This window comes from Orcinus orca, chromosome 11 (assembly GCF_937001465.1).
Source record: "Orcinus orca chromosome 11, mOrcOrc1.1, whole genome shotgun sequence".
Taxonomy (NCBI): Eukaryota; Metazoa; Chordata; class Mammalia; order Artiodactyla; family Delphinidae; genus Orcinus; species Orcinus orca.
The window spans coordinates 4,387,204-4,413,839 of NC_064569.1; the positions used below are offsets into that span (position 1 = coordinate 4,387,204).

The 26,636-nt window shown below is 43.9% G+C and overlaps 1 protein-coding gene across 1 annotated transcript in view; it reads right to left on the reverse strand.

The window, feature by feature from the left end:
• Window positions 1-13,310, reverse strand: part of PARP11 (poly(ADP-ribose) polymerase family member 11) — a 36,835-nt gene extending 23,525 nt beyond the window's left edge. The window contains exon 1 of the mRNA XM_004279013.3: window positions 13,116-13,310. Within this exon, the coding sequence (XP_004279061.1) occupies window positions 13,116-13,133 (18 nt within the window). The 5' untranslated portion in view covers window positions 13,134-13,310. The remainder of the gene's footprint in view (window positions 1-13,115) is intronic.
• Window positions 13,311-26,636: the final 13,326 nt, after the last annotated feature.

Consider the following 26,636-nt stretch of genomic DNA (forward strand, 5'->3'; position numbering starts at 1 on the left):
GAGAACCTCACGTCTAAGAGCATTATCGAAAAAAATGGAAATCTTTGATGAAAAACAATTAAGGAGAGGCCCGGAGCTCTGATACAACCAGAATGGCACAGTAGGCAGAAATTTAATATAGAGAACCAGGGACAGCCAAGAAAGCCCTCCGGGATTATAGTCAACGGTGGGAGTCGGGAAGGCTGTGCACAAGCTCTAGGCTGTGTCTACCCAGGAGCGGTCAGAACAGGTCACGGGGCAGACATGACAGCATTCCCAAGGCTGCACACAGATCCCTCAACACAGGGGGGCAGCCTCACTGGCACAAGGGGGTTAAACATAACCTCTGACCAAACACTGAGTGAACTATCCTTTCTCCACTGAGTCTTACTTCTATAGAAAATCAGTTGTCTGTTTGTTTGTGGGCCTATTTCTGGACCCTCTATTCTGTTCTAATAAACATTTTCTCTATCTTGATACCAATACTACACTGTAGTGTTAGCACTCCAAATTTATTCTTCTTTTTCAGAACTGCTTTGGTTAGATCTTTTCAATTTTGATTGGGATTGCATAGTGACCTATCTGGAAGAACTGGCATCTCAACAATATGGAGTATTCCAACCCATGAATGAGGTACATCTCTTGACTTATTTAGGTCTTATTTAACTGTTTCAATGTTTTATAGTTTTCAGTGTACAGTCCTGCATATCACTTATGCAAGATTCACGACTAAGTATTTCATATTTTTGATACTATTGCAAATAGAATTGCATTTTAAATTTCAATTTCTGATTGAATGTTGCTAGTTCATAGTGATACACTGATTTTTGGATATGGTTCCTGTATCCAGCAACCTTACTAAACTCACTTATTAGTTCTAGGAGATTTTTGGACATTCCATCAGATTTTCTATAGGCATTAGATAGCTAGCTAGCTAGCTTTACTTCTTTCTTCTAGCATATAGATGCCTGTTATTTTTTTTCATGCCTTACTGCACTGGTTGTAATCACCAGTACAATGCTGAATAAAGAACAGGCATTATTTCCTTGTTCCTGATCTTAGTGGGGAAGCATTTGGCCTTTGACTACTAAGTCTGATATTAGATACAGGTATTTTGCAGATGCCCCTTGTGTCAGAGGTCCCCAAGACCTTCTCATAAGAGAAGAACTCAGAAATTGTTCTACTCATGGTTACAGTTTATTACAGTAAAAGTATACAAAGTGAAAAGTGAAATAAACACAGGGGAAAAGTAGGTGGGATGAAGTCCAGAGGAAACCATGTACAAGCTTCCAAGCGGCCCCTCCCAGTGGAGTCACACAGGACACACTTAATTCTCCCAGTAACCATGTGTGACAACTGCAAAGTGTTGCCTATCAGGGGTGTTCACCTGAGCCTAGGTGTCCAGGGTTTTTATTGGGAGTTGGTCATGTAAGCCTATAGCGCCTGTGTGAATGTCCTCAGCTGCTGAAGTTCCAGATCTCCAGAGGGAAGGAACTCACCATAAATCACACTGCTAGTATAAACTTTCTGGACAGACTGGTGGAGCATGGCTGAAGTTCTCAGGCATGCAGATACACTCATGAGACAAACCATTCCAGGAGTTCAGTTCTCTGGAGCTAGGCAAAGGACAGTCATGGAAACAGGCCTTTCTTGAGAATGTGCAAGGTTTGAGCAACCCAGGCCTGCTGAGTTAATCTTTTCTGCACACCCCGTATCAGGCTGAACAAGTTCTCTTCTTGTCCAAGGTTGCTGAGGGTCTGTTATCAGGAATAGATACTGGATTTTGTCAAATGTTTTTTCTGCATGCATTGAAATAATCAGTTTTTCATTTTAGTTTGCTTATATAATGAGTTACACTGATGCTGTTCAAATATTAAACAAACCTTGTATTTGGGGGATTAACATCACTTGATAATGATGCATTAACCTTCTTATATACTGTTAGGTTTGATTTGCAAAAATTTTGCAAAGTTTTGCATCTAAGTTCATTAGGGATATTGGTCTGTAGTTGTCTTGTAATGTCTTTGACTGGTTTTGGAATTAGGGTAATGCCAGTTTCATAGAGTGAGTTGTGAAGTATTATCTTCGTTTCTATATTCTGAAAGTTTGTGCAGAATGGTATTATTTCTTCCTTAAATGTTTGTTAGAATTCACTAGTGAAACCACTGGGCCTAGAGTTTTCTTTGTGGGTAGGCTTTTTTTTAAATTTAAATTCTTTGGTAGATACTGGGCCATTCATGTGATTTATTTCTTCTTGAGGGAGCTCTGGTAGTTTGTGTCTTAGAAAATATGTCCATTTCATCTCAGCTGTCACACTGATTGACATTAAGTTGTTCATAACATTCCATTATTATCCTTTACCGTTTGTAGACTATGTAGTGATATTCTCTCTCTCATTCTCAATATCGGTAATTTGTATCCCCTCTTTCCTTTCGGTTTCATTTTCTCTGTTGTTTTCGCTTTAGTGCTTTGCACTCTAAACTTTATTTCTTTGCTCCTGCTTGAGCTTAACTTGCTCTTCTCTCATTTCTTAAGGAGGAAGCTGTGGTCATTGATTTGTGACATTTTTTTGATATAAGCATCAGTACAGCTATACATTTCCTTCTAAGAACTGTTGTAGCAGCACACCACAAATTTGATATGCTTTCATATGTTCTATTTTCCCTTTTTATTTCTTTCATCAATGGGTTATTTTAGAGCGTGCTATTTATTTACCAATACTCGAGGATTTTACAGATCTTTCTTTTATTGAATTCTAATTTAATTCCATTTTAATCAGATAGTGTACTTTATAAGACCTGAATTCTTTTAAGTGTATTGGGACTCCTTTTATAGCCCAGAATACGGTCTATTTTGTTAAATATTCTCTGTGTAGTTGAAAAAAATGTGTACTCAGCTGTTGCTGGTGTACTGGTCTATAAATATTAATTAGGTCAAGTTGGTTGATGATGTTCAAGTCTTCTACATCCTTGCTTATTTCTACCTACTAATTCTATCAATTATTCAGAGAGGGGTATTAAAATCTCCAACTATAATGGGATTTGCCTATTTCTCCTTACAGCTCTATTAGTTTTGTTTCATGTATCTTGACACTCTATTATTAGGTGTATAAATGTTTAGGATTGTTACTGATTAACGGACCTCTTTATCATTAGGAAATGACATTCTTTATCACTAATATTATCTCTAAAAACCTACTTTAATATTAACATACCACGCAAGCTTTCTCTCTAGTGTTAGCACTGTATATCTCTTTCTATTTATTCTACTTTTTAAAAAAATAATTTATTTATTTTATTCTTTATTTATTTATTTTTGGCTGTGTTGGGTCTTCATTGTCCCACGCAGGGTTCCTCTAGTTGTGGGGAGCAGAGGCTACTCTTCATTGTGGTGCACGGGCTTCTCATTGCAGTGGCTTCTCTTGCTGTGGAGCACGGGCTCGAGGTACACGGGCTTCAGTAGTTGAGGCACGCGGGCTCAGTAGTTGTGGCTCACGGGCTGTAGAGTGCAGGCTCAGTAGTTGTGGCGCACGGGCTTAGTTCCTCTGCGGCATGTGGCATCTTCCCGGACCAGTGCTCGAACCCGTGTCCCCTGCATTGGCAGGCGGATTCTTAACCACTGCGCCACCAGGGAAGTCCCCCTACTTGTGTCTTTGCTTTCAATGTCTGTTTCTTGTAGACAACTTACAGTTGGGTCCTGCTTTCTAATCCAATCTGACAATCTGCCTTCTAATTGGGGTGTTTAGAGCATTTATTTTGGTATGATTATTGATATGGTTAGGTTTAAGTTTATCATCTTGCTTTGTCCCATCTGTTCTTTGCTCCCCTTATCATATACCTTCTTTTCAGGATTCCACTTTATCTCCTGTGGTGGCTTATAAGTCTTTGTGTGTCTACACACACTGTTTATTTCTTCACTTTCCATGCATGCCAAAACCCACTCTAATTTAGCTTTTCTAGCTTCTGGGCTAATATCTCCCACCACCGTCTCTCTCTCTCTCTCTCACACACACACACACAGAAGGAGGCACGTGCTAGGATCTCCAATGAGCTTCAAGTTACCAAATCCCATGCACTTTTATCAGACCTTGTCTTATTTGACCTCTCAGTAACATTTCACAGTTTACCCACTGTCCTGTATTACTTTTTTCTTGGTTTCCATGAAATCACTCTCTCCAGGTCATCTTAGATTTCTGGCCACAAACTCTTAATCCTCTGCAACTTTACTTCGGTTCAGCCTATAACTTGTAGGTTACTGGGGCTCAGTCTTAGCCCTTTTTTGTCTTTCTCAGCATCTTTAAAACATGGTCCTCAAGAATTAGGAAGTAGTTCAAAAGCATTTTTCACACAAAAAAGTAATGAAAGAAATTTGATCACATACAGTTTGCAAAGCTGAAATATAAGATTAATTACAATTTTCACAAAAATCTTTTTATTTTCATAGCATCTCAATATGTTCAGTCTGTGTTACTGAGTTCATATCAGCTAGTGTTCAGCAAATACAATGGTGTAAAACCAAATAAATTTTCACATAATCTTCTAACAGAGCCCCAAGTCAATTTGCTTTGTTGAAAAGGATAGAGAAAGGACCAAGACTAAAGGGTCATCACCCAGCTAAAACTGGTAAAAATCTGAATATTGCTGAGAAGCTGTCAATCCAAATTTAATGCCCAATTTAATTGTTGTAACAAAAAAAAAATAAACTACTGACAAAATTTCTTTATTACATGACTCTGTTGGAAGTCACATCTTATCAACGGCACATGACATAGAAAAGCAATTATTACCACTTGAGTGTTTCAACATGTTTAGTTTTAAAACTGAACAAACTACCTGAGCAAAACTACAAATCCGTTCTTGCAGTACAGGTGGTATGTAACGGGGTAGAAATACTCGACAACTTTTTGTTCTGCTTGTGGGTGGAAGCTCACGGTACAAGGGAAGTCAGTTTTCATTCAGGCGATGGTATTTCTGTGAGGTGTGACATGGGCTGAAAAAGGTGCAATCCATTCAAAACTGACAGAGCATGAGCTATACGAATAGCAAGGAAAGGTGCGGCTGGGTTCCTAAAAGATGTTTTAAACATCTGGGCCAGTCAGAAGGCACCAATGTGCCTCCTGATTGTAACCGAGTGTGGAAGGAAACAGTGAAAACTGAATACCAGCAAATCTTGGCAACTCGGAGTATGTGCTCTCAGATGCTGCGGAAAGCAACGGCAGTGTGGGCAAGATTACTCTTCCCACCTAAGTTTACTAGCTGTCAAGGACAGCAGTGCTGACAAGAGTTTCTGAAAGGAGGGATGAGATAAAAACGTTTCTTCATGATGCTAATAATACCAATGGCCATTCCAAAGGCCTACTGAAGTAGATGCTGAAATACAGTCAGCAACATAAATAACTGGAACCTACTATTTCAAGGCCAAAATACCCCAAATTTTAATGCTGAGAGTAAGATACCAGATTTCTCAAAGTCAGCAAACTGTGCTGCAAATGGCTCGATTGCTAGGCTGTGATTTCTTCCCAGAATCTGATGGTTTTCTTTACTCATCAGAGAGTGAGACTGACTTTACTATTGTGGCTGTATAAAGAACACAGCCAACGTTACAAGAAAACCCGAACAGATATTTTCCGGAGCCTGAAGTAGTCCCAGAATCCATTCACTCCCTGCTTCCAAACATTCCGGCTGCGTGAAACATCCACCCCTACAGTTATTTAATATTATAAGTGCATCAAGTTGGCAACTGCCGCAGCTCTAGGAACAGTCTTCAGGGACTGGGCGTAGTCCCAGAATTCCCACAATTCCTCAGTCTGCGTTTTATCTTGGTATTCCAAAACATCTAACAGGGCCAGCAAACACTAGTTGCAAATCTTGACAATCTATAATTACAGCATGGCATTTCCTATTTTAATAGAAATATAGGGTAAAAAATTCAAGTGTCTGGGTCTAACCCACATCTCAAGCTACCTATCAAGTTAGATACTTTGTAAGAGGCTGCAAAAATGTCATCTTTTTAACAATAAAAACATTATTCATTTTTAAAATACACAATATAAAATTAAAATAAACAGTAAAATATTGTTTAAAATCGGTGATCTGCATGGGTGCCGAAAATTTGAGAAACACTGTCCTAGGGATCTCACTTGCTCCCAAGATTTTAAGCACCTTCTGTCTATACAGGCTGAGGCCATAAACAGCCATTTCTAGCCCGGCCTTCTCCTCTGAGCTCCACTCACTTATCCAACTGCCCCTTTGACTTTTTACTTGAATGCCTCACAGGCACGTTAAACCTATCACAGGCCCCAAACCAAACTCCTGGTCCCCTCCACATCTTCCCCTTTCCCAGTCTCCCCATCTCAGTGGAAGTGGTCCTTCTTCCCGGCTGCCTGGGCCAGGAACCCAGCCTCCATCACTCGAAATGCAGCCTGGGTTGATCCACTCCTGTCTCTCTCCCGCTTAGTCCAAGTCCCCTTCACCCTCACCCCAGACTACACTATAGGTTCCTAAGTGTCTTCGAACAGACCTTCTGATGCTCTCTGTGTAAGTTTTGTTATTTTGTTTGTTTGTTTGTTTTTACATCTTGATTGGAGTATAATTGCTGTACAATGGTGTGTTTCTGCTTTATAACAAAGTGAATCAGTTATACATATATATATGTTCCCATATCTCCTCCCTCCTGCATCTCCCTCCCTCTCTGTGTTAAGTTTTTAATCACTGCTGGAACAAATTACCACTTTAAGTCCTGGCTTAAAGGAACACAATTTCTTATCTTACAGTTCTGCTGAAGTCTGACGTGGGACTCACCACTCACCGGACTAAAATCAACTAGTGATTCCTGTCTGGAGGCTGTCGGTGGGGGGGCTGGGCGGGGGCAGGAATCTATTTCCTTGGCTTTTCCTGCTTCTAGAAGCTGATCACATTCCTTGCTTCGTCGTCCCCTTCATCTCCAAAGCCAGCAACCTTGTATATCTTTGTTTTTTTAAATTCATTTTTATTGGATTAGAGTTGCTTTACAATGTTCTGTTAGTTTCTACTGTACAGCAAAGTGAATCAGCTGTACGTATACATATATCCCCTCTTTTTTGGATTTCCTTCCCATTTAGGTCACCACAGAGCACCGAGTCGAGTTCCCTGTGCTCTACAGTAGGTTCTCGTTGGTTATCTATTTTATACATGGCATCAATAGTGTGTATGTGTCCACCCAACCTCCCAATCCCCCCCGCCACTGCCCTTGGTATTTTTGATTATCCTCACATCCTCACATTGACTCCCTTCTGTCTGCATCTCCTATGGATACTTTTAAGGACCCAGCCTGGATAATCCAAGATGATCTCCCTGTCAGTAGTCGGCTGATCAGCAATCTTAACTCCCCTTTGCTCTGGGACCGAACACTTTCCCAGTTCCCGGTGACGTGGACACGGTTATCGGTGGCAGGCCATCATCTGCTTCGTACACTCTCTAATAAATAACTCGTGCTCCACACAGCAGCCAGAATGATCTTTTTCAAAACGCAAGTATGTTCATGTCACTTCCTGTGTAAAACACTTCGATGGCCCCCACTCCTCCAAGGATAAATTTCAAATCCTAAACATGTGCCACAAAGCCACACATGGCTTGTTCCTACCTACCTGCTGGCCCTAACTCCTGGTTCACCGCATTCCAGCCACGCGCATTCCAGCCACGGCGGCTTCTCTCACAAGCTCCTTTCTGCCCCGGGGCCTTTGCTCAGGCTGTCTCAGCTGTCTGAACAGCCCTCCTCCCCTCCCACCCAGCCTTTCCGTGGCTAACTCTTGCTCAGTCCTTCAGATCTCTGTAGAAGTAACTTTCACTGGGTGGCCTGACCTGATCTCCAAGTCCAGCACTAGCTCCTCCTATTACACGTCACCGTACTTTTTCTTTCAGAGCTTCTACTACAACTGGAGCTCAATGGTACTGTGTAATTATGGGCTTAACGTCGCCACCCTGCACAGACTGCAAATCAGTGTGGGCTGGGCCTGTTCTGTTCTGCTCACCACTGTAAACCCTGGGATTTAGAGCTGACTGGCTTATAGTAGGTGCTAAATAAATACATGAGTATTGTATTGCCCTCAGACATTATTTCCAAAGCAGGTCTAACTCTTAGAGGGGGAGCTGCATGAGCCAAAGACCTCGGCAGCCTGCTTGAGCATCAGACCAGGTGGGTCACAATGGGCAAACTGCCTCACCCCATCCCTCAGGCCTCGACCACAAACACGTGCCTCCAGCCTGCTTCCCAAACTCTTTTTCTCCCCTGATACCAAAAACTATTAGACTCATTCCTTAGCCTGTGCAGCATCTGCCGTGCCAACCCTGGGAAGAGGCCACAGTACTTCTCTCCTGCTCATGGGCTACGTCACTAGCAAAGGTCCAGGTGCACAGGAGCTGGTGTCACAGAAACGTCAAGGTTTCCTGCAGTTCGAGAACGCTTCCTTTAGCTCTGAGTCCCTGTGACTCTCCCACAGGGTCTTTTCTACTCACTTTAAATCCTAGATCCTAAGTTGGACTGGGAAGAGTACCTGTTCTGGAGCCAGAAAGTTCTGGGTTTAGAACCTGGCTGTCCTCATTCAGAAAGTGCACCCAACTTTGAGCCTTAGTCTCATCACTAAAAAAGAGAACAATCATTTATAAATCCCCACCTCAGAGGTACTGGATGACCCCATACTCAATTTAGACTGCCCCCAGCCACCAAACACTGGCACGTCAACACTCCTCTGTCAGCTCAGCTCAACCCATTGCTAGAACAATTACAAAGAATGCCACAAAGATGAAACTGTCAGTTATGAACCCGTGAGCGTACGCTGACCCTAAGAACACACCTTCATAGACACTACATTCTCTAGAACTTTCACTGCCAGGAACACATCCTACCTCTGTCCCCCTCCAGCCCGAAGGTACATCTATAGCACATGCTGCCTCCTCAGCCAGGATGTCCCACAGATGCCAGCTGCTGTCCTCGCAGCGTCCCACCCTCCTCTCGCGATGTCCTCACCGAGACGACCACAGGACATGCGCTTTGTCCATGTCACTCCTCCATCCAAGCTGTAGCGGCCATTCTCTCTCTCACTTCCGTGGCCTTTGGCCATGCTGCTTCCTCTGCCCTTCCCACAAGACCACTCCTGGGACTTGGACACCTAGCTCAAGTGTAACTTACTTCAACAAACCTTCCCAGGCCCCCAGATGCCCTCTGGTAACACTGTCCCCACTCAAACTGTATCTCCAGGCCCTGGAGGGCAGGCTCTGACTTGGTCCAGGTTTGCCCTGCCCCTTCCTAGTGCCTGGAATGGTGTTTTCCAGACAATAGATGTTTATTCAGTGTTTGTTGACTGACTGCGCGAAATAATGACTCAGTGACTGAGGGAGCTGGATTTAGACATACTGACTTTGAACTCCCGGAGGGACAACCAGTAGAGCTGTCCATCACCCAGTTCAGAAAGGGGGTCAGGACTAAAGACGTCCATTTGGCAGGAAGAGTCACTAAAGAGATATCTGAAGCCTTGGGCCTCACCAAAAAAGGATGTGCCGAGAGAAGAAAAAGGCTAAGGTGGCACATTTCAGGGGCAGAAGGCAGTGCAGCTCACCCGAGATTATGATTCAAGGATGAATCATAGAAAGGAGAAGAAATCCAAAGGAATACAGTCCCAGGAAATCAAAAAAAGAGAGTTTTGAGAAACATCTCCAGTGGCATTACTGTTGCAAAATGACAGAAGAGAGTGAGGTGTGCAGGTGGGCGCTGTGTGTGGTGATTCGGAAACTCTCAGTGACCCCCTAGCAAGTCAGCTGCTGGGGCAGGGGCGGGGCTGGGGGGGCTGAGGTCTGAGTACGAAGGACAAGAAGTATAAGACTATTCTCTCAAGAGGCTGGACAGAGGAAGGAGAGAATCACAGTGCCAAGCGAGCGTGGAAGCAGCTGTGAATATAAAATAACAGAGAAAAGGGAGGCTCAGCAGGTAAAGCGCTGGACCGATTTACAAACGTTATCACTGCCCCAACCGAGCGGCAGGGTGGTGGCAGAGAGGACACGGGTGCTAAACGACTCTGTGGCTCACCCACCTGCGAGATCTTGGGGAAGTCACTTCCTTCTCCCTTAGCTAACTCATTAGATTGTTCTAATCATATGAATTAATAAGCGAAAAGGAATTTTGAAGAGTTTATCACTCTTTACAAAGTAAGGTCCTATCACTGCAACAGATGATTTGTTATCGTAACAGATGTTTGTCATTTTTCATTTTCTGTCGTCAGAGAGAAGTTGAAACTCCCTCCTATGTAATGCTGATACTGACTCCGTTTCCTGCAAAGAGGGGGAAGACAGCGGCAAAGATACAGAAAAAAGCAGGGCAAAGTCAGGGTACACAGAGCCAAGGCAGTGACGGCATCCACTCCAACTCCTTCCTACAGATCTGCCATTTTCCTACACTGGGGGACATCAGTCCAGGGCCATGCCCTCCCCCCAGGTGGGTGGAGAACTGCCAGGATCTCACACCAAAACTGAGTGCCTGAGCCCTGTCAACCTGCTTCTGCCTCGGCAGGGACCTCAAGGGGCCTGGTCGGTGACAGGCTTGAACAGAATCATCACTGGCCTCATGACTGTCTTGAAAAATAAAATAAAACGGTGTACTGAGATAAAGTTTATTTATAGCTCCTTGGTTATCTTGTTTTGGGTTCCCCCGCCCAAGAAAATGTTCCAAGTTCAATGGTGATTTTCCATACTCAAACCATGTCCTGGAGACTTTCCACGTAGAAGGGGCGACTGCTTCTGAGCATTATCATGGCCAGAGTCAGTGTAGTATTTCCTCAAAACACTTGCGAGCGGAATACAGTATCACACTGAAGGCGTATTTGCAAGAGGAGATAAATTTGCAGATCACAGGTGGCATATCAAAGTCATGGAAGCTACTAAAAAAATACAGGGAGAAACTAGCAGAAGTCTTCAGTTAAAGCAGCTCTCTATGGCCTTCCTCCACAAAGCAGAATTTATTGTATCATTCAATGGGAAGAAATGGTAAACAGTAATTTAAATTGGTGGGTAATACAAAAGTCATCTGTATTTATCTTTAGGATGCACTGTGGGTTTTGTTTTCATCTTTCCAATTGTGTTTGGCTTAGAGAAACATTAAAATTAATTTTCATCCCACAAGCACAGCTGGACAGACTATTCAGATGCCTCTTCTAGTGAAAGAAACTAACAAATTACAAGAGGAAATCCATATGCAGAATGTTCACTGTACTTTTACAAAATGAAACTGTCCTTATTGACAACATTCATATGCTCAGAGGAAGAAAAACAGGCCCGGTAAGAAAACACAGGAGCATTAAGATCTATCAGAGCAGCGTGATAAGGGTCAAAAGAAGAATGTGGGCTTGTAGGTGGAAGGTTCACCACTATTAACAAAAGTCAGTCTGCTCTACTGAAATCAAGCAAAATCATTAGGGAGATTTCGGAGAAAACCAAGCCTTCCTTCCAAAGAAGTGAGATAATGCTGTAACAAAGCAAATATATGAGATACTCATTAATGCCTTTATAATCCTCACAAACACATGAGTGACCCAGTAGCCAGTTCTGTTGTATATGTGATGGAGGAGGGAGAATGAACAACGGGAGCAAAGGACTCTTTCTAGTACTGATGCAACCACTTTGTTAATTCAGTGGATATTTACTGAGTGCCTACTATGTGTCAGGCTCTGTTCCCTAGTCTGAGGATACCGCAGTAAACAAAACAGACAAAAGTCTCTGCCCATATGGAGCTTCTAACATGGTGAAGGATTTAAGACATGTGACTTTGGGCAAGACATGTACTTGGATGACTAAAGGGTATCTTATGGAGAAGCCAGGAAGGAGAAGGACTGCCAATAAAAACTGAATACAACACAAACACACATATAATAATAGAAAATGAAACTTACTGATGACAGATAGTGACACTGAATATATAAGGAGAGAGCACATTCTCACAATTTGAAATTACCTTTGCTAAAATCGAACCCCAGCAATTACTTTCCTCTGATGTGGCCTTAAAGGACTGTATGTTTGAACCAAAAAAAAAAAGGGGGGCGGGGGTCTTAGATAATGATCATCGCTATTCGATGGCCTGAGATGTAACCATGATACGCAACCAAAAAAATCCAGACCAACAGACTAGTTTCTACTGGGTAAAAACGTAAAAACAGAAGCAAATTTACAGAGAAACTCTCTATCTGGAAATATATGCCAGGAATGGGAAAAAAAAGAAGTAATGATTACAGCAAAGGAGTTACTGCAAATATGGAAACAGGGTTATTAAACTAAATTTAGGAAGTTATCTCAGCACGTGGGGTAGTTGCACATATTTAGGTCAACAATTTGCTGATACGTGATTCTGCCATTTTTCCAGTCAACTCAAAGGCGTAAATAGTGTCTATTTGCCGTGTAACTAGGCGATTTCAATTCTAACAGATTAATGGAATACTCTTGGCAAGCGGATTCCACTCTTTGAAGGCGGCATATTAAATAAATAAATGTACAAAAGCAAGGTAAACAAAAACGCATGCAGACACAATGCAAATACCGGAGGGAGACACAAGACTTGCAGTGGAAACGCTCCAGGTCATCAGTTTCTGTCCACTGGAAAAAAAAAAATCTAAGAACCTCACCATCTAGAGGCTTAGAACACACGCTCGACCACCCCAGTTTTCCATGGCTGTCCACCAGGAAGGGAAAAGGAGCCCCGGCGGTTCCCCTTAGGCCCATTTCAGGACCCAGAGGGCGAGTCCCCTCGCTTTGGACGGGGATGGGGGTGGGGCTGGCAGGTACACCTGAGCCTAAGTCAGTCACAGGTCCGAAGCCCAGGAACTCCAGCCAGAGAGCAAAACGCCAAGTTTACAAAGACGGTGGAGGGACGGGGCCGGAGAAACCACAGCGAGTCCAATCAGTGGGACGGGACAGCCGCACGGCGCTGGGGACCCACCGAGCCGTCTCCACTGCTCGCAAGGCGACTGCCCGAGCCCCCGGGGCCGGGGCCTTCGCGTCCCCGGAACTCACGAGCCGGTCTGCGCGGCCTGGGGGGGAGGGCGTAGTTCCCGGGAAACCCTCCCGCCCTCTCCCATCAACCCCGCCCATCGGTCCGCCCCGTCCCGCCCGGCTACTCACCGGATTCGCTTCCCACATAACGGTGGCGAAATCGAGCGGAGAGAGCCTGGCGGAAGGGGCTGGCCACAGGGTCGGGGTGCTGGGTTTTTCCCGAGGGCCCAGGGAGCGAAAGAACGGAGAGACAACCTCCACGCAAGCCTCCCCGTCATAAACCGGCGTCTTCGGACCCCCTCGAACCTCCCGACTTCCGGCCGAAGCCGGCCAACCAGCGCCAGCCCCGCCCCGCCCCCGGAAGCTCGCCCCCGCCAGTGCCTCTCCCTTCCGGCCTCGGCGCGGAGTGGGCGGGGCCTGCGAGGGTCTGGGTTGTAATGCGGTTGTTAAAGGGCTACCAGCCCAGCCACCCTCCAGGGCTGCATCCCTCCAGCAAAGTCCCCTCCAAGTGATCCTCAAGCCTCGATATTTATTGATGACCTCCGATATTTATTGATCACCGTATAGGGAGTGTAGTGGCCAAGAGGCAGACAGGCCTGGGAATTAATAGCCTGTGGGACAAGCTTCCGACTCGGTTTCCTCGTGCTCAGAGGTGATAATAATAGTATCTAAGCGTGTAGTGTGCTCATTGAAGGCACCTAGCATGGTGTTTGGTATACAGGAAGTGCTCAATGAGTGACGGTTATTTGCCAGATACTGACACTGTGCTAGGCTCTGCAATGAGCAAGTGACCTATATGCAGTCCTCATGCAGCTTAGAGTCTAGAGAAAAAAGTTAAGAAGTAATTTAGATAAAATTAAAAGGTGCAGGATGGTCTACAGGTAGTATGGCAAGTACAGGGTTCTTTGAGAGGGTGCCTACCTAGGACAGGGTGTCTGCCGCCCCCCAATCCAACCCCCCCACCAAGAGGTTTAAGCCAAAACTTCAAGGATGCCCTCCTATTGAAGTTACCTGAGCTACAAGAGGGGAAGAATCTTCCAGGCAAAGAAGCACCATCTACCCATAGGAAATGAAAAAGGAACAGTTCAAGCTCCTTCTGAATTTTTCTATGCCTCCATACATTAAAGTTTTTTTACTTATCAAAGAATACCTACAGATTTTTTCACCTACTATGATATAGCTGTCCTTCATTCCAATATGTAGAGTAATTCTATTTCAAAGTAGTGGGGAAAGAAAGGATTATTCGAGAAGTGATACTGGGGCAACTGGTTTAGCATTTGGCAAAAATTAAAGAGGGGAAAAAAAAAAGATAAAGTGAAGATCCCTATCCCAATCCATTTACCAGAATAAATTAGAGAGTGCAAATTGTTTTTCTTTAAAGATTTATTTATTTATTTTTGGCTGTGTTGGGTCTTAGTTGCTCACACACTATTCTTTTTTTTTTTTTTGCAGTACGCGGGGCCTCTCACTGTTGTGGCCTCTCCCGTTGCGGAGCACAGGCTCCGGACGCGCAGGCTCAGCAGCCGTGGCTCATGGGCCCAGCCGCTCCGCGGCATGTGGGATCTTCCCGGACCGGGGCACAAACCCGTGTCGCCTGCATCGGCAGGCGGACTCTCAACCACTGCGCCACCAGGGAAGCCCAACACACACTATTCTTGAGTCTAGTTTGGCATTATGTATCAAAATTTGAAATTTCCATAATCTTTTATTAAACAATTCCATTTCTAGGAACTAATTTCAAGGAGGTAAATAGACAAATGTACACAATAATCTGTACAAGAATGTTTATTGCTGTATTTTTTGGAATAGTAAAAAATTGAAAACTACTTAACTATCACAGTGGATTATTTCAAGTGTATATGTGTGTAACATGCGTACAAGCTATGAAATGCTATGTGTATCTTACATCCTACCACGCTGAAAATGTCTTATTAGTTTTAATAGCTTGTCAGCCAATCTCTCTGCAATTTCTATGTTAACAATCACATCACCTACAAATAATGCAGTTTTCACTCTTAGTATTGCATTGGCCAAAATTTCAGAAAATTTTTGAAGAATGCAGGACAAGGTAATGAGCATTCAGTTTTTAGTTAGGTATGGTAAACATTTGCCCCTGGTTGGTGCTAGATATTTTTTTTTTTTTTTTTTTTTTTTTTGGCTGTGTTGGGTCTTTGTTGCCGCGCGGGTTTTCTCTTGTTGCGGTGAGCCGGGGCTACTCTTCATTGCGCGGGCTTCTCATTGCTGTGGCTTCTCTTCTTGAAGAGCACAGGCTCTAGGCATGCGGGCCAGTAGTTGTGGCCACTAGGACTCAGTAGTTGTGGCTCGTGGGCTCTAGAGCGCAGGCTCAGTAGTTGTGGCGCACAGGCTTAGTTGCTCCGCAGCATGTGGGATCTTCCCAGACCAGGGCTTGAACCCGTGTTCCCTGCATTGACAGGCGGATTCTTAACCACTGCACCACCAGGGAAGCCCCTAGATATTCTTTAAATACACTATCATCTTTAAAGAAATTCCTTTCTATTCCTAGTTCACTATAAGCTTTTAATTGGGAAAGGATGTTAAATTTATCAACTGTCTCTTGAGCTCTATCACTATATTCCTTTTTTATTCTGACTCATTAATATAATGAACTATACTAGTAGGTTTTCTAATGTTCAACCCATCCTTACCTTCTTGAAATAAACTCTGCTTAGTCACATATTCATTATTCTTTGAAAAAACTGCTGCATTCAATTTGTTAATCTTTTATTTAGGAATAAAATTTATTTATAAGTCATGAAATTGATCCATTGTTATCGGTGGGTTTTGGTGATTGTCTTTAAATTTTGCAAAGTGAACAGTAGCAATTTAAATAATTTAGGAACTAGCTCTTCTTCGAAGGTGGAGTGGATTTTTACAAAGCAAGTTCAATTGGAAAGATTAGGATGAAGTCCTTAACTTTTGGGGGCGGTTGGAGCTATACTTCATTTCCTTGAAGCCTTGCGGTTGCCTGGGCTGGTGGTCAGAGAGGGAGATGGAGAGAACACAGCTGACGTGGATATATATCTCAGGTGGATATGTTTTTAAAATATACTGCCATATCCCTAATATGAAGAGAACACATTTCATAAACTGAAAAGAGCTGTGAAAAGTCTGGTAATTATCTTTATTCTTATTATTCTGGATTTATGACCACTGTTAGAGAGCAAGTGTGGGAAGGGACCTTAGATCCTTTAGTCCAGGGGTCACAAACAGCTAATGAGCTTTAGCCCACAAAGTATTTTAAAAGTTTTGATAAGTGCCCACCATTTTAAAACTGGGAAATTTCACATTAAATAATGTGTTTCTCCAGCTTCCCTTACACACCATCCTCCTGTGCCAACGACTGGTCATACTGACCCCTTTGGACTGGGAACGGGTTCTTAGCTTTACCTGAGTTACCTGACCTGTATCTCTTTTCCTTGTTTAAATTACCTTCCTGGGCCCCTTAGGTATTTGGGTTCATAACTGATGATAATCCACCTCTTATTTTGCTGAAGAAGTGGAATGGATCTGGGGCTTTCTAGAATGTTCTCATAGGAAACAACGTTATACACTTTCCCATAACTTTTTCCAGGGAGGGCTCAGACATGGGGCTCAGCCTCTCATGGTCTTCCAAGAGATGACTCTCTGTGACACGGTCTGGGGCTGGGATGGCTTCCCTCTGCATCATCGTTCCAGGCTAAGTGCCACAGCTGTAGAAACTATGCATCCTGACCACGGTCACTAGTTTTCTCAGGAAAGCCAGACAAATAGAAGACATTTTCCTTTATCTTTCATGTGTCCTGTGTGTGTTCTGGGTGATGATAACTTAAACTACGCTAAACCCAGCCCAGGGATCCTGAGGGATGGCAGCCTCCCTCACACCTGGTTGAGTTGATTAGATCTTGGAATGCTAGGAGAACAGGGAGGAATTGCCCAAGGGGAAAGGAGAGGGGGGGAAATGGAGCAGAGGAGACCTATCTTATGTCTGGAAAGCAAGAAAATAATCAGATGGAGAAAACAGGCAGATGAAAGAAGAGAATGGCAAGGTCAATTTGTGTGTGGGGGGGGGGAATTCTACCTCCCCTAAGACAACAGAAAGAGAAAAAAGAACCAAGTAACTGGTGAGATGCATTATATAGTATTATCTATTTTAAAAATGTTATTTTCATAATTGTTTTTATTTTTAACGGCCACATGGACAGCCAGAAATGGAGGGGGCTAGCTAGGAATGTATATGGGGGACAGGCTGTTTTCGACAGAAAGGGGGAAGCAGGAGACGAGAAGAGGCACAGGGAGAGATGAGGGGCCGCGAGAGGGTCCAGGAGTGAGGGAGAAAAAGCTACATTTGTGCCCATCGGCCCTGAATATAAAGACCCAGCCTCAGTCTGAAAAAGAGCCAACAGTGAGGCAGCGCCAGAATCAGCCCTGCTGCTGGAGTCTGACAGTTAACAACTCCAGCAGGAATTAAGAGGTGAGATAAGCAGATGAAACATTTGCTGAAGCCGAGATAAGCGTCCCTAGGAAGGAATTTTTTTTTTCAAAAAATCAGAATGAATCCTGTAAATCTTCCTAATTAGGAAACAGGACAAGGAATTAAATTCAACTGAAAAACAAATGAACTGCTAACTAATTCACTCATACTGAACGGAAAGGCTCTCTTGCAAATACCACTGATGATTAGTTTTTGCTGCTGGGTGTGGGGGGGCGGCGGGGGTGGGGGGAAGATGTAGACATCAACATGCAGCTCACAGCACAGTCCAAAGCGGCAGCTGAGATGTGTGGCCATCCTAATTAGAGGATGGAGAACTCTGAAAAGGCTCTCGGGCTATGACATTCCTGGCTGGTGCTTTCCTTCCAGGAATGCCACTCTAGGGTTTTGGTCATCGCATTGTCAGAAAGAACTTAATAGGAATGATCTGGAAAGAGAGAACAGAAACGACTTAGCGTTTGAGAAGCTTCAAGGTGAGAAGCGGGAAGCAGGAAAGCACGTCAATAGGATATCATTTTTAAAATTAGGAGAGAGGGAGGCAAGTACAAGCCCTGAGTGGTGGAAAGGGCGGCTGGAGGGTGTCCCGCCTGCGCTTGGGTCACTAGGAGAGAGGGAGGCAAGTACAAGCCCTGAGTGGTGGAAAGGGCAGCTGGAGGGTGTCCCGCCTGCGCTTGGGTCACTGCAGACATTCCTAAGAATCACATCCAGGGAGGTCAGGAAACCACAGCAGATTATCTAATATGAGTTGCTCTTCGGTTCTTCATTCAGCAAATATTTAGCAAGCTCCCTCAATGTTCCAGGCACTGTCCCCAGCTTCCTAGGCTGTATCAGTGAACAAAATAGAGGAAAATCCCTACCCTTGTGGAATTTACGTGCTGGGGAAGGTGAGGTGGGGCAGGCTTGGGGCTTGGGTGTGGGGGGATGGACACAGATAACGTGATGTGATAAACAAGCACGTTGTATAGTATGCTGTAAGGTGATAAGAGCTATAGAAAAAACACAGATACGGGTAAGGGATGGTGAGAGTATTCAAGATGGTCCTCATTGAGAAGCTAAGATTTGAGGAAGTAAGGGAGCAAGCTGAGTGATATCTGGGCAAAGAGGATTCCATGCAGAGGGAACAGCTGGTCAGAGTTCCTAAGACAAAGAGAGAGAGAGAGAGCATGTGTGTGTGTGTGTTTGTGTGTGTATGTGTTTGAGGAGAAGGTGTGCAGATGGAACAGGGCCTGGTATAACACGAACTTAGGGCCTGACACTGTTATAAGCTCTTTATGTAATTAACAAATAGAATTCTCACAGCAACCCTGTGAAGTAGGTACTCTCTTTAACCCCTTCTACCTGAAAAGAAACTGAGGCACAGAGATATGATTGAACCTGTCCAAACACAAGAATCTGAACCTTGGTTCCTGGCCTCAGAACCTGTGTTTCTGATCACTACTCTGCGTGGTTTCTAGCCATCCCCTTCTACAACCAGCCCCGTCACCCAATCGCAATTGGAATTCAAGTAGTCCGCTAGGACAAACTTATGCTCTTTTTAAAAAAGCAGTGTTGTTCCCTGCTTTATCATCTACAACCCTCTCCCTGGCCCTTTGCTCCCTTCTCTACCAACCCTAGAACTGCCTCTCCTGCAAGTTCATCACTGCGGTCCATTGCTTCTGCCCAGAAAATTAAATAATTGTCTATTGATAGAGCTTCCGTTCAGCTTGGGAAGGGGAGTTGGGGAGCAGTGAAGGGGTGCTTCTGTGGATTAAGAATGCCCTACAGATCTTGAGGAGGCAGGGTGGAGTGTAAATTGCATTGAAAAACTAGATCTCGCCTTTCCTTCTACTCCATCAGGCGCTGTGTGGGGATGTGTGTTTGTAGCTGTTCACTCAAGACAAAACACCTTTATACCAAAACCCACTGAATTATGCAATTTAAATGGAGGAATTGTATGGTATGTGAGTTATAGCTCAATAAGGCTGTTAAAACAATCAATTTTTTAAAAAGATAGGATCTTGGCTTTCCCCTCCCTGGTTTCCCCTCCTCCTGACCTCTATCCTCAGGGACCCAGAGCCACACTCAGAAAGATGTTCACGGTTCCTCAGCTCCAAGCACAAAAGTTACAACTCTGTTTTGACTCTGAGGGTTACAGCTTTATGCCAAGGAAGACAAACGACTCTTTTCCATTATAACTTCAGTATCAATTTTCCTTACGAGAAAAAATAATTCTAACATTTTAATGTTAAAACAAACACGTACATATTATGGAGTAGAAGGCAATATTCACCTACATGAGGGTTTGGAGCCGTTTCTTGCTCGTGGTTAGCTGCTCCCAGCTGGGGGTGGGGAGGCGTCCTGCCTCTCTGCCACTATGGGATGTGCCGTGTTAATGTCTAGGACAGTCAGGAGATTCAGGGGCTGATCCAAGTTCTGGTTCTGATGAGCTGAATGGTGTTAAGCAAGTCACATCCCTTTTGGGGCCTGTGTTTCTCATCTGCTGAGATAAGTGGACCAGGTAATCTCCAAGGTGGCTGCCAGCTCTCACAGCCCATGATTTGATGCCATAAGGAGATGCTGGGGTCAGATATGTCAGGCAAGAGATACAGGAAGCAAAAGATACACTCTGTGCCTTTGAGGAACTTTTCATTTACTGGCGGATACTAAAAAGAGAGCCACATGTAAGACTTGACAAAGATATAAGATAAACCATGTAAAGAATGCAAGGGACAGGAAGTAGCTGAGAATCAGGAGCGATCAGATCTCTGGTCCAGTTCACCTTGCTTTGACTCACCTGTGCGCCTAAAGCAACAGGAGGCTCTTACCCTGCCGAGTCCTGGATCTCATGGGCTGGGTGCCCCTAATACAAAGGCACACCTTATCGATCTTGTGGATGGTCTCAAATCACCAAATAAGAAACTCTCAGAGGAGAAAAGGGATCTTAGCATCATCCAATCCAAACACCTCCATCTCCATGTAGCATTTGGGAGGATGCTTGTCTTGTGCTTATAATAATTTGATAGAATATCCTCAACATTATCCTCGATCCTGAATAACCTGAAACAAGAACAGGAATACACATAATGTCCTTCTCTTCAAAGCCCAGTGGGTTAAATAAGAAATGGTTTAAGACGAGTCTTGTCATTGGCATAGACTTGAACAATATCTGCCCAGCAACCACTTCTCAAAAATCAGTGCCCTAAAAAAAAATTAAGTTCTTACACCGCTTTGTAGGATATTTGTGCATTTTCCTATCTAGTGCAACCTACTCTCCGGGGCTGTTTCTGCAACATCTCTGCAAGTCTCCGGTCACAAGCCTTTGCATCAAGTCTTAACCTGCCCTGAGTTCTAGAAAAATTGAAATGAAAAGAAATAGATGGGAAAAATCACTATGATCTCTCCCATTCAATTTGTTCATTTTCACTCTTCCTGGGAGCTCTGGCCTCCTGGATTAATACTCACTCTGGACACTAGACTAGAAATTGATATCTCTGGGTGGGATCTTGGGGAAGGCCTGCCTGGATGATACACGGGTATTAAACATTTGTCCCCAAGAGGTTTCTTCCAATCCAAATATTCTGGGGTCCAGAAAAGAAGGGTGGTCTCTCCTAGATTATTCAAAACTGGGTTGTCACTCCCAGGCTGGAAAAAAATGTGCTCATTGCATCACTAGATGGCGCTGGCAGACAGGCAAGGATGGCTCTGATGTTAAAATGTGAGCACAAACTTCCTAATAAACCAGAGAATTCCTTTGTTTCTGGATGACCAAGATCAGCTTTTGTCAGGCACATGTCAGAATAGCTTTCTGGAATAGCGATGATCTAACTGTACTGTTTTACCCTAAATCAGCGAAATGGTCCGGACTGAATGAAAGCAGTATAATATACATCGGGGTAAAAGTATTAGTAAAGAACTATAAATCTCTTAACTAAGTAGTGTCCAAAAACAGAGTTGGTGATAAGGTTTAGATTCTTATTCTGATACGGATGGGTCTTTGCCAGTGAGATGATGCTGACCTGGATTCGGGTAGCCCCAAATGCAATTAGGGATTACAGTAGGAACTCTCCTACTTCCCAAGAGACCATATTGTTTTAACAAATCTGGATCTGTGTGAGGATTATTTGAAGGGTCAGTTGATGAATAATTCACTATTTGAACTCTAACGACTAACCAAGTTCCGATAAGCGAACATCTAAGCGGGGTCGGGATTTGGGGTTTGGAGGGAAGAACATGTGGCCTCTGTCTCCCTCTCAGCTCCCACGGTAACCACTTCCACATTAACGAGGGCTCTCCAGTCCGTTTAAACTCTCATGGTAACTGCAAACTGACCACTGTCTTGTATTTCCAGACAGTTCCAACAGTTAGAAAGTTCGTCCTCGGATTGCGCCAAAGCCTGGCCCTTCATAACTTCTACTCCCGGATCCCGTTCTGCTGTTTTTTTTATATGACTTCTCATTGAATATGTGATGATTCCGGCCTTCTCAGCCTAAAATAGTATCAGCTTCTTCAACCATTTCTCATACAACATAGTTCCTGCATCTTTCTTGGTTACTTTTCTCTGATTTATCTTCAAATATGTTTTGATCCCATAGCCAGCAGGACCCTTAGCTGCTTTGATTTAAACACTATCAGTAAATGCAGCCAAAATTTGGTTCACTCTCTTCACTGTTTTTTTTTTTTCCGATGGAGCCTGTGGGCAACTAAAACCCCCAGGTCATTCCCATGGGTGTGGTAGGTCGGATCGGCCCAATCCTTGGATATGCAATTGATTTTTAGAATTAAAATGCAGGTGTTAAGCTCTGTGATACCATGTGGATTTCAGCTCATAGCTGTGGTCTGTCCAAATCACACACGATCTTTTCATTCCGACTCTGGTGCCAGACAAAAACCTGGATTCAAAATTTTGTTCCCTCCCCTCCTGAGCTGTGTCACCTTAAGCAACCGATTCATCTCAAATCATCGATTTCCTCATCTCTAAAATGGAGATAACATTCCTACCTGCCTCCCAGGGTGGTACGATTTAAGCGTGATAATTTTGTGGGAAAAGTATAGTTAACATAATTCACAGAACACAGCAAGGGTCCTTCATATTAGCTATTCCTCCTTGGCCATGTCATGTGAAAATCTGATAAGTGTCCCCTGTAAGACAAAAATACTCTCAGGGAAGAGTGAAGAGAGACCTCCATGGCTCACCACCATAGCGTCCTTTCAGGCTGATATACACACTAATCAGCAGTCTCTAGGTACAATTCTTACACCAGCCATGGCTGTTCCCACTGGCTGGGAGCCAGTTCACGTCTTAGCCACAAGGAGATTATGATGGATCTTGTCAAGCGCCGCGCTAAGAGCAAGTATGGTTTTGACGTCACTGCTTTCTACTAGTCCAACATCCCCATCAAAAAAGGAATAAATGAAGACGTGTTTTGTTTTCTGAGATTTCGGGTTGGCTCTGAGCGATCTCTGCTTTTCTAAAGACTTACAAAGAGTCTACTTAATAATCTGTTCAGTTGATGGGTTAAAGTGGTCAAATTGTGGGTTATTTCCCCCTTCGTTTCTATCATTATAATAATGGTCGTGGAGTAAATAGCTTTTTAAAATTCTGTTCTAGAATATTCTGCCAGGGATAATTGTCAAGCTGACTGGCTTTTCGTTTTTATAATGTGCCCCTTTCCCCCTTTTTTGAGAATCGGGACAACTTTGTTCTTCTCTTGTCTGTTAACAGTTCCGCTATTCTCCATGCTTTTTCAAACATTATTGACAAGGGTTCTGGGAGTTCTTTGAGCAACCTGGGATGTGATTTGTCTAAGTCTGGAGATTTGAATTTATTAAGGGGGCAGGGGCGGGGAAAAAACACCACACTAGTTTCTAGCTCTGGCTTTATCCGCTGAGCGCACGCGGGCAGGTTTTGATTTTATTTCAGCTGTAATTTCCCCATCTGGGAAATAGGCATTTGGACCAGATGAAGTTGAAGGCCCCTTCAAGGTCTGATGGTCTCTGTTCTACGTCTGGAGCCAGCTAACATTTTCTAACTAACTGTTCTCATTTATCTTGGCTTTCAGTGTCCTCTCAGTAAAATTGTTCTACCTTTTTCTTTGAATTGAAGTATAGTCGATTTACAATGTCGTGTTAGTTTCAGGTGTACAGCACAGTGATTCAGAGATATATATACATGTGTATATATATGTATACACATATATATATTTTCAGATTCTTTCCCCTTATAGGTTATTACAAAATATTGAGTAGAGTTCCCTGTGCTGTAAGTAGGTCCTCCTTTTTTTGTTTTGAGGATACATTTTGGTTTAGAATCCAAACACTTCAGTGTGCCACTCAGAGCCAACATACCTGGCCTGACATTCCATCCCACCCATGTTCCCCAGGTACCAGCCTTCTCTCCATTCAGGTGGACATGCCCACTTTTCAGTGTGTGTGGGCTCTTCCCCGTCCTAAGATCACTTCCCCAAGGTGGACTATTATTCCCAGCCACCTCACTCAGTCAGATTCTACTCCTCCTTTAAGACCCAGTTCCTATTACCAATTCCCTTGGGAAGTGTTTCCGCATCACTCCGGGGGTGCTCAATAAACCCTCCTGGATGTTGAATGAATTCCAGGCCATTATCATCGCCAACAAACACAAGAAAGAATGCTCAACACCACTAATCATTAGAGAAATGCAAATCAAAACTACAATGAGGTATCACCTGACACCAGTCAGAATGGCTATCATCAAAAAATCTACAAACAATAAATGCTGCAGAGGGTGTGGAGAAAAGGGAACCCTCTTGCACTGTTGGTGGGAATGTAAACTGATACAGCCACTATGGAGAACAGTATGGAGGTTCCTTAAAAAACTAAAAGTAGAACTACCATACGACCCAGCAATCCCACTACTGGGCATATACCCTGAGAAAACTATAATTCAAAAACAGTCATGTATCACAATGTTCACTGCAGCTCTATTTACAATAGCCAGGACATGGAAGCAACCTAAACTGTCCATCGACAGATGAATGGATAAAGAAGATGTGGCACATATATACAATGGAATATTACCCAGTCAGAAAAAGAAACAAAATTGAGTTGTTTGTAGTGAGGTGGATGGACCTAGAGTTTGTCATACAGAGTGAAGTAAGTCAGAAAGAAAAACAAATACCATACGCTAACACATATATATGGAATCCAAAAGAAAAAAAAAAAGGTTCTGAAGAACCTAGGGACAGGACAGGAATAAAGACACAGACGTAGAGAATGGACTTGAGGACACGGGGAGTGGGAAGAGTAAGCTGGGACGAAGTGAGAGAGTAGTATTGACATATATACACTACCAATTGTAAAATGGATGGCTAGTGGGAAACTGCTGCATAGCACAGGGACATCAGCTCGGTGCTTTGTGACCACCTAGAGGGGTGGGATAGGGAGGGTGGGAGGGAGATGCAAGAGGGAGGAGATATGGGGATATCTGATTCACTTTGTTATAAAGCAGCAACTAACACACCATTGTAAAGCAATTATACTCCAATAAAGATGTTAAAAAAATGTTTTTAAACCAAAAAAAAATCTCTATGCTGTAAAAAAAAAAAAAGAACATCGAGGTAATTCCCTAACACCAGGAAGTGCCTTTTTCATCTTAGGAGTCAAGGAAAGGTGAGCTCCAGTAGTTGAACTCTTGACATCTTGATATATTTCAAGACAAAAAAGGGACTCTAACACAGTTGATAATGAAGCCCAAACTGGCTCACTTTCTTCCGGAAGCCAGGGCAGATTAGGGATTGGAGAAAAGTTGCTGAATGTACAAAATTACTAATTGGTTCAGGATGGAGCCTGACTCATTGGTGCGTATGCTAGTCCAACCTTTCCTATACCTAAAGCTTTGGGTCGGAGGCCAGGTTTATACTTACCTGATAAGTAGTATAGTTACATTTCTTAGTAAGGGAGAACTACTTCTGTGTGTCCTACATCAGTACCAGGTGAACACCCGCAAAGACATTAGCACATGGAAAGGCAGGACGGGCTCTCCCCCGCACCCCATTTGTGAGATACTTGTCCGTAGTAAGTTGTAAACTGTAGTGAGTAATCTTAACAGAACACTGCAGGATCACACCACTGTCATAAAAGTACTAGAGTTGTGAGGAAAGACTTGTGATGAGACTGTAACCAAGGAAAAGTCAAGTCTTTCCAAAAATAAGCTACTCACATGCTTCCTGAGCATGTCAGAAACACATGCACTGGGCATTCCCCAGGGACCAGACCCTGCTGCAGACATGGCGCTAGGGATGCAGAGATACAGAAAAGATACAGAGACTTTGCTTACAAGAAGTTCACAGTCTTGGGGGAGAGGCTGCCAAAAAACTGTGATATGAGAAGAGCTGTGACAGTGATCAGTGAGGCTACAGCCCAGAACTTAGGAGGAAGTGAACATCTCTCTTCCTGTGGGGAGTGCCCTGGGCCACACTAGCAAACACCTTCTCCCCGCTCCTAAGACCTCCCCACACAGGGCAGAAGAGGCTCTCTCAGTTCCCTGGGGTCACTACCTCTGCCTTAGGGGGAGTCTTCCATCTACAGGAGAAGTCAGGGACGGAGAGGCCGCATCGCTTACTTGCTATAATGGAGCTGCAAACTAACAAGTCACTCCCAGCTTGTAAAGCAGTGTTTGTACAGCGCTTTCATTGCCCTGGTTGGGGGTGATAAACGCAAATTTCCCAGGCAAAGAGAAGTGAAACCGGTGCTTAGTAAGCTCGTAATACATGGGAGTGTTTATAACTGTTAAACATAACGATAACACTGGAACTCCTTCCAGGAAAGCAAAAGCAAAAGTGTGTGAAGGAACAGCCCAGCCACATGTGTTGCTGGACGGATCGTCAGACGTGGGAACATAAACTCCTGCACCCTGGCTCCCTTTCATGTAACGATCATCCAGAAATGACACCACCTAAGCCACAGCTCCTGCTGTTGCCAAACCTTGTCACTAGGAGCTAAGGAAGTACTTTCCCTGGGAAATCCTACGCCTGGGAAGCCAGCCTTATCCCTCCCGTGCCTGAACCCCTGACCCTCGTCCCCCCAGCATTCCAGGTTGCAAATTCCAGGCGGGTTATTGCCTGGACCCCTGCTGTGCCGGTCTTTCCCCTTCCCTTCCAGCTTGGTCTCTGATACTTCCCACTCCCCTGCTGGATTTTTCAAGGGAG